Genomic DNA, 9,105 nt, shown 5'->3' with positions numbered 1-9,105 from the left:
ACGTTGGCCAGCATTATTCGTTGGCAGTGCCATCGTGTTCCAGATTTCGGAAGGCATGTTCGGAAATATTATGCTCACGTAACATATCTGTTAGTCAAATTGTTTAAAAATTGTATTTTCCAAATGCAGAACACGGAAAAATTGAAAAGCTTAGTCACCGGTTCGTACTGCGTTTTGGTCGTTTGATCGATTTGCGCCAGACAGCAGGTTCAAGTTTGACCGATTCAATCTCGTGCGCGTCGCAACCGTCATCGAACGGGTTGTGTTAGTTGTCAAGAGAAAATATTTCTCTTCCCAATGAACCATGTTTCGTTGGAGTCCGCATTGTTTAAATGGTACTGTTTTACTATTTTTGACAATTCGAAATAAGCATGTACCGTTTGTCCGATATTGAATGCATATTTCGCTATCATCACTGCCCGTCCGGCTGTTCGCGAATGGTGGAGCAGAAAGTTCAAACATCGTAGCAAACATAAAACCACTCTTTGGCGATACTTCCGCTGCTGTCGATTCATTGTTTACAATTTAAAAACAATAGTCCAGAAAAATTACCTACACCTACCTAGCACCGAATGGTAACCGTCATGTGCGTATTCCCTAACAGGGCCGACGGATTCGGTGCCCGAACGTATCGCACGATTCTACTGCATTCACACACTCGTTTGTATTCGCTTAGTCGTTCGCTCGTTCTACCTGCTTTAGAAAAGTGCACATTAGAAAAAATGGCTGAAACCGCTGTTGACGTATCGGCCGCAGCTCCGGTTGCTGCTTCACCGGCCAAGGCACCGAAGAAAGCCAAAGCCGCCAAGGGAGAAGCCAAAAAACCGAAGAAGCCATCGACACATCCACCAGTCAATGACATGGTAGTGGCTGCCATCAAGACGCTGAAGGAACGCAACGGATCTTCGCTGCAGGCCATCAAGAAGTACATCGCCGCCAACTACAAGTGCGACGTCGCCAAGCTGGCCCCGTTCATCAAGAAGGCCCTGAAATCTGGCGTCGAGAAGGGAAAGCTCACCCAGACCAAGGGTTCCGGTGCATCCGGCTCGTTCAAAATCAAAGCCGGTGCCAAGCAACCGGCTGGCGAGAAGAAGCCGAAGAAGGCTGCTGCCAAAAAACCGAAGAAGGCTGCCGGAGAGAAGAAAAAGGTTGCCAAGAAACCCGCTGGCGAGAAGAAACCGAAGGCCAAAAAGCCTGCAGGTGAGAAAAAGCCGAAAGCCGCCGCTGCAAAGAAGGCTAAGGCAGCACCAGCCAAGGCCGCCAAGAAGGCTGCTGCACCGAAGCAGAAGGCCACCAAGCCATCGAAAGCCGCTGCCAACAAGCCCAAGACCCCGAAGCCAAAGAAGGCCGCGCCAGCCAAAAAAGCTGCCCCGAAGAAGGTGGCTGCCAAGAAGTAAATTGACCCATCGTCAGTCAGTCATCATCATCATGTCGAATTCTACCGTTCTTATTTCGACGGTGTTCAACAAAACAGTCCTTTTCAGGACTACCAAAAAATCCATGCAAAGAATTAATCGATATTTCCTACTTCGCTCGCTTTTGGGTAGTCCGCTTCAACAAAACTGCACAGTAAGAAAAAAAAAAAAAGTATGCTTTTATCCATCATAGCAGCACTACTTTCTGAGCGTGTGCTTCACCGACACGCTATAGTGGATAAATTGGTGCGCAGCCATAGAGCCGACCCCGCTGCTACGCGCATGCTTCTCTTGTAGTACAATCAAATATGTTCGTTCGCTCAGTCGGTAAGCAGCGACGAAAGGATCGGTAGGTGATCAAATGAAAATGCGGACGGATTATGCACGATGATTGATGAAGTCCGTTCGTAAAAATCTAGCTTGCGAAAATTCATCGATAAAAATGGTTGATGTTTTTGTTCCCAATTATATTTGTATTTTAAAACTATCCCAGTTTTCCTTTTCTTGGAAAATGAATGCCGTTATAGTTTCCATTTAGTGTAGAGCCAGTTCGGACACGGTATCGCTCTGTACGCGGTTTTTCGTATAATCATATTTAATTTAGTAGCTTGACTCTCCAGACGATTGTCGTTTTCATTCAACCAACCTTGCTTGATCGGTAAAAAAAAATAAATCTATTCTCCAGCGCAATCGACCACCGACCATCGACTTTTCACTTGTAATGTGGGAAATTATCCTAGAAGCTATGGAAAAAAAAACAAGTCTTATGGCGCTTGCATGAGTAAATATGATTGATCGATAGTAAAATAGTAAATTTCTATAAGTTCTTTATCAGAAAATTGTGGTCGTCCTGAAAAGGACGTTTTTTCGATTGGTTTCAGTGCGAATCAAGTGCAATTTAGGCCTTCTTTTCGGTTTTCTTCGGGAGCAACACTGCCTGGATGTTTGGCAGTACACCGCCCTGTGCGATGGTAACTCCGGAGAGCAGTTTGTTCAACTCCTCGTCGTTACGGATGGCCAGCTGCAGATGACGAGGGATGATTCTCGTTTTCTTGTTGTCACGGGCAGCGTTACCGGCCAATTCCAGCACTTCGGCGGCCAGGTATTCCATCACTGCCGCCAGATAGACCGGTGCACCGGCACCGACACGTTCGGCGTAGTTTCCTTTCCGAAGCAGACGGTGGATTCTGCCTACTGGGAACTGCAGACCAGCACGGTTCGAGCGGGACTTTGCCTTTCCCTTAACTTTTCCTCCTTTGCCACGGCCAGACATTTTCTTTTATGTGTTTTGTTTTCGTAAAAAATCCACGAAACGATGCTAACAGCTAGGATGCTAACTCGGTAATACTGGCTGCCGCAGTACTAACCCTCTGTTTTATACCATCTCGCTGTTTCTCGTTCTGCGAATAGGCAGAGCATAAAGCGCAAAAGAGGATCAAATTTTGACAAAGGGGCTGTCCCTACTGCGTTGCCTGTAGCAGGTATAAAACGGGGTTTCTTGGGCGAGCTAGCGTCATTTACGTGAAAACAGCTACTCTGAACGCACGTCAACGTTAGAACGATGGCACCGAAAACTAGTGGAAAGGCGGCCAAAAAATCCGGCAAGGCCCAGAAGAACATCGCCAAGGGTGATAAGAAGAAGAAGAAGATCCGCAGGAAGGAAAGCTACGCTATCTACATCTACAAAGTGTTGAAGCAGGTCCACCCTGATACCGGAGTATCCTCGAAGGCGATGAGCATCATGAACAGTTTCGTCAATGACATCTTCGAACGCATTGCATCCGAGGCATCGCGTTTGGCTCATTACAACAAACGTTCGACGATTACCTCTCGCGAAATCCAGACTGCCGTTCGTCTGCTTTTGCCAGGAGAGTTGGCCAAGCACGCCGTTTCTGAGGGAACCAAAGCCGTCACCAAGTACACCAGCTCCAAGTAAACTGAGAACAACACCGACCCCGTGTATGCGAGAACTAACAAACGGCCCTTTTAAGGGCCACAAACAAATCTACACAAAGTGTTAAATTCGAATTCTCGTGTGTTGTTTTGCTTGCTTCTTCTTTACTCGTTTCGATTGTGATGGTGGTGGCCGTTTGTGAAAGAAAGTGCAATAGAGGGAAGGTGCTGGGCAATTGGTTTGAGTGAGTTTAGTTGTTTTGAACAATCTCATCCAATTTGTGCATTACATTATGCTGGAACTGAATTCCTTGAAACCAGCCACACACCGTTGCGGAAGCGAGAGAGAGCGAATTGTTTTAGGCACTACTTTTGTACAGGGATGACCAAAGATTTCCCGCCTTTTCCGAAGAACGGCGAAAGAAGACATTGATAAAACAAAAAACTTATCACATTCTCAGAGGGTAAATTTTGAAAAGGCGTCCCATAGTAAAGTATTCTTCTATGATGCTTTGATGGTAAGACTTCATCACGAAGACGACAAGCAAATGTAAATTTCTTTCGAACATGCACTTTTTCATTTGATTGCGCGCGTGCGTGTGTGTTTGTTTTCGTGAAAATCGCAGGTTTTCGAGAAGAATAAATCTCCTGTGCCAAAATAACGAAAATGTCTCAAAATCGGACATCATCTCTAGCAACCGAAGTTTACTGTTTGCTTGTTAGGAACAATTAGATTTGTACCTGCAGGACAGAAAACATTAGTTTGTTCGATTTTGCGAGTGGTGATTTATATTTTAATAGCGATTTGAGTTAGCATTCATCATTTATCACTCATCCATCGATTATCAATGAAAGGAGATGAATTCGGAGACAAAGAACGAAAAAGAAGATTTTCCGCTTTCCAAAAACATACACCAATACATATGTATATCAACGTCATACTGGTTTACTTCAATGTATGGGTATTGGTTTTTCCCTCAGTCATAATAAAGTTCATTCTTATGTTCTCTAACTTGCTTTTCTCTCTCTCTCGCTCTCCCAACGCACCTCTGTTTGCGATAAGTTGGAACATGTTGTTCATGGCAGTCTACACACACACACACACACACACACACACACACACACACACACACACACAATTTGCGCAATAGTGCAACTGAGGTATGCGATTCACAAAATTGCTTGCTACTGAAAATTGCGGAAAAGAAAACACAAGACAAATTTTTTCAATTTTGTAGGCACAAGCGTTTTGAAACACGTACAATAACGGGAAGGTATCATATAAAGATTGGTTTTTACTTTTGTCGTTAAGTTTTTTTTTTTCATGTACGTATTGTTTACCTCTCGGATGGTGGTAGGTAGAAACGAACAACCGTTTATACGACGCAAAGTCAAACCGATTTCCCATATCCCATCCATGAGCATGAGCAGAGGGAGAAAAAATACCGGTTAACCTGGACTACTTTTCACTTGAGAGTTTGAGAGATTTTTCACCATTTCAACCATTTTTCGTTCAGTTGCCATTTGTCATTGTTGCTAAGCTAACCTAACCATCCGAACAGCGAGAGTTCCGTTCACTGCGTTAGGATTGAGTAAGCCGCGTTCATCGTTTGATCATGTCAACGAAACTCAACAATCGATGCTAAATAAGCAACTTGCTATTGAGTAATCTTTCAGTAATTTCTTACATGGACCGTCGGAAAACAATTCGGAGTTCCTGTTTTCCAAGTAGATAGTCTTTCCAATAGGATATTCTAATGAGCAGCAGTTTTTATTTTTCCTGCTAGAATCGCACACCAATACACACTTACCAACCACTAAACTGCGGTTCGGTCTAGACAATTGGTGTACACTGTTGCCATAGTTGTTCGTCGGTTATTTTCATTCTCTCTTTCACGCCTCTCGCATTCTCGTAGTAGCCAATATTACTCTCCTTATTGTTTACGTTCGTGTCGCTATCGTATTTGTGGCATTCGTATTCGTTCGAAAATATATGTTAGTCGAATGGTCGAAACATCATCGGATTGATGAAAATATGTTCAAACAATCAAAATTATTCGCCAATCCAACAAAACTTTCATTGGCGAGAGTGTACTGTTTAATGAACTCTTCTCTCAATGTTTCAATATTCAGTTGCAATACTTAAAGCTCTAAACGTTTTCTCGAAAAATACCGACACAAGTTACCAAGCTAATTGGATTGGTGGTACTGACGATGCTTTTGGTTGTCAATAATAAACAATGCCACGTGTAGGGGCCGCTAATGTAATGTAAATGAATATACAGACACACACACACACACACACACACGCACGCGCGCGTTTATGCGACCTTGCCCTCCGGTTCTGAGACCGATGGCTGAACTTAGGTACAGCTTGATTTTCGTTTCCTCATATACACATTACATTACCATTTGTTTTTGGCCTGTGTGTGTGGCAGTGTTTATTCACCATCATGGTGGTAGCTACGATATCTTCTTCTTCTTCTTCTTTTTTTTTTTCTAGTCGGTCGTCACCATTCATGAGATGATGCCGACCGATGACACAGATACATGCGCTATATTGGATCGGTGTGTCGTCACGGATACGAACGAAAATTATTCTCTTATTTCTCGTGCGACACTTTCTCTAAGATTATATGATCAAGTTTGGATGTTTTAATGGCTGCATTTTCCGGTAAATCGATGGGAAAGATTTTCGCCATTGAACTCACATCGATCATTCTAAAATTCCGATTCGTCTGGTATGACCGATTTTGTCTTCTGTTTTCCAAACACTGAAAAAGCGGACATCATTTTCGCATCAGGTAGATACACCGATTCAGGGTAAAATTCCGAAAACGAAAATGAACAAAGGTCGCTATACTTGATTTGCGCATTATACTTTCCAGGCGTATCACAACTTTAGCAATCTTTAATTCAAAGCAATCTTAAATATTTCTTTATCACAGTGAGGTGGTCGTCCTGAAAAGGACGGGTTCTGTAAGGGGGGTAACACCAATATGTTCCGGAAATCGCAATTTAGGCCTTTTTCTCGGTTTTCTTCGGGAGCAGCACTGCCTGGATGTTTGGCAGTACACCGCCCTGTGCGATGGTAACTCCGGAGAGCAGTTTGTTCAACTCCTCGTCGTTACGGATGGCCAGCTGCAGATGGCGAGGGATGATTCTCGTTTTCTTGTTGTCACGGGCAGCGTTACCGGCCAATTCCAGCACTTCGGCGGCCAGGTATTCCATCACTGCCGCCAGATAGACCGGTGCACCGGCACCGACACGTTCGGCGTAGTTTCCCTTCCGGAGCAGACGGTGGATTCTGCCTACTGGGAACTGCAGACCAGCACGGTTTGAGCGGGACTTTGCCTTTCCCTTAACTTTTCCTCCTTTACCACGGCCAGACATTTTGTGTGTGCGTGTTTCTGCGTAAAAAATCCACGAGATGCTGTTAACGACTAGACAGCCAATTCAGTAATACTGGCTGCCGCCGTACTAACCCTCTGTTTTATATCGTCTCACTGTTTCCCGTTCTGCGAACAGGAAAAGGAATTCTAACAAAGGGGCAGTCCATGCGCCGCTCTCAATAGCAGGTATAAAACGAGCTGTCATATGGCAAATAGCGTCATTTAAGTTAAAGCAGTTACTCTGAACGTACGAGAACCGTCAAGCACGATGGCACCGAAAACCAGTGGAAAGGCAGCCAAAAAATCCGGCAAGGCCCAGAAAAACATCGCCAAGGGAGATAAGAAAAAGAAGAAGATCCGCAGGAAGGAAAGCTACGCTATCTACATCTACAAAGTGTTGAAACAGGTCCACCCTGATACCGGAGTATCCTCGAAGGCGATGAGCATCATGAACAGTTTCGTCAATGACATCTTCGAACGCATTGCATCCGAGGCATCGCGTTTGGCCCATTACAACAAACGTTCGACGATTACCTCTCGCGAAATCCAGACCGCCGTTCGTCTGCTTTTGCCAGGAGAGTTGGCCAAGCACGCCGTTTCGGAAGGAACCAAAGCCGTCACCAAGTACACTAGCTCCAAGTAAACTGAGTGAGAACAACCAAACCCCCCCGATCGTGTGTGTGCATACGAATCGCCAAGCATAATCGGCCCTTTTAAGGGCCACAAACAAATCTACACAAAGTGTTAAGTTCGCATATTTCCCTCATTCAATCACCAAACACATTTTGTTCGTTGATGATTTTACTTTCATCAGCCAACAAACACCTAACGAGAAAAACAGAACAAATTATGAACAACACAGGTACAATTGTTCTCGCGTTTCGGAGTATTCATCCATGCCATATGGACAATATATTGTTCGGAGCAAAAATATGTTGGTTTCGAAATAAAGAAAAGTATCGATTACTTTTCGGACCAATCGACAGACTTGGTCGACCAACCAAATAATAAATTGCTACACATACACATGCATGCTACTGTAAACCAACCAATGACATATCAACAGCAATCGTTTTTCTATCCTAGGCGGCTTTGAGCAAATGCTGCATGTTGTATAGTCGAAATTCGAAGCCAACAGCATTGACAGTTGACCAGAACAGTTGAATGGGAATGAATGATTTCGAAAAGATAGTTCATGTTAAACAACATAACTAATTTCATTTCTCAAATGTTACGTTTTTCAGCGGCGCGTTAAGTAGTACTCAAGTGTCAACAGCAGTTTGAAACTCACAACCGACCAGAAATAATAATGTCGTGTTTGCTTGATGCGAAACCGAAAACCAGTTTCCACCCTAACGACTGCTGGTTAAATTGTTTAGCGGCCCTTACACGAGCATTAAAAATGTCATTACTGAATTATTAATGAACGTGTAATGGTGCAGTAATGACGAGATTTCAAACAAATTTGAAATACATCATTACTTAGTTACATTAAAACTGACATTTTTAATGCTCGTGTAAGGGCCGCTTTTGTTTGAAAACCTAGTTGTTGGACTGAAAAATCTAGTCAGTTTCGAACCCGGTTGAATTCACACTACTCACTACTCTATTGCACACTTCTTACTATTCTCATATCATCACCACCACCACCACCATCATCATCATCATCATCATGATTATAGATTATAATGAATACCAGCAAATGCTAACTAATTCTTTGCGAAACATATTGGTGGCCCTGAAAAGGGCCTTTTATCCTTCCGTATTATGTTATGTGTGTTCTCGTTACGACGTTTAACCTCCGAAACCATACAGAGTGCGACCCTGTCGCTTCAGAGCATACACGACATCCATGGCGGTGACGGTCTTGCGCTTGGCGTGTTCAGTGTAGGTTACTGCATCTCGGATCACATTTTCCAGGAACACCTTCAGCACTCCACGAGTTTCCTCATAGATCAGACCGGAGATACGCTTGACACCACCACGACGAGCCAGACGACGGATAGCGGGCTTGGTAATTCCCTGGATGTTATCACGAAGCACTTTACGATGACGCTTGGCGCCTCCTTTTCCGAGTCCCTTTCCTCCTTTGCCGCGACCAGTCATTTTTCTCTGCTAGCTGCTTGTTCTTGCAAGTAAGACAGTACAAGTGAAACTAATGCCACTTCGCAGACCGGTGCTTTTTTTTATACCTACCGAGAGGGTCCGTTTCGTGCTTTGCTTTGTGCTGATTGGCTGCTTCAGAGCGGTCGGGCAGGTATAAAACAGCCAGCCAGGTCCGTTTTGAGCTCATTCTGTGTTTTGTTTTCAACGCGTACAGTACGGTGTAGAGAGAAAGGATAAGCAAAAGAAAGAAATAATGGCTCGTACCAAGCAGACCGCTCGTAAATCGACCGGAGGAAAGG

The 9,105-nt window shown here is 44.1% G+C and overlaps 2 protein-coding genes across 2 annotated transcripts; one reads left to right on the top strand and one right to left on the bottom strand.

Annotated features, from left to right (window-relative positions):
• Nucleotides 1-722: 722 nt before the first annotated feature.
• Nucleotides 723-1,397, top strand: LOC131427684 (histone H1B-like). Its single transcript, XM_058591097.1, has one exon. It carries the CDS (start codon nucleotides 723-725, stop codon nucleotides 1,395-1,397), a length of 675 nt encoding a protein of 224 aa, XP_058447080.1.
• Nucleotides 1,398-8,494: 7,097 nt separating this feature from the next.
• Nucleotides 8,495-8,806, bottom strand: LOC131427679 (histone H4). Its single transcript, XM_058591084.1, has one exon. The coding sequence runs from the start codon at nucleotides 8,804-8,806 to the stop codon at nucleotides 8,495-8,497; it is 312 nt and encodes a 103-aa protein (XP_058447067.1).
• Between the last annotated feature and the right edge of the window lie 299 nt (nucleotides 8,807-9,105).

Source organism: Malaya genurostris, chromosome 1 (genome assembly GCF_030247185.1).
Source record: "Malaya genurostris strain Urasoe2022 chromosome 1, Malgen_1.1, whole genome shotgun sequence".
Classification (NCBI taxonomy): Eukaryota; Metazoa; Arthropoda; class Insecta; order Diptera; family Culicidae; genus Malaya; species Malaya genurostris.
Note: the sequence above shows the minus strand (reverse complement) of the source record. Positions and strands in the feature narration are given on the sequence as shown.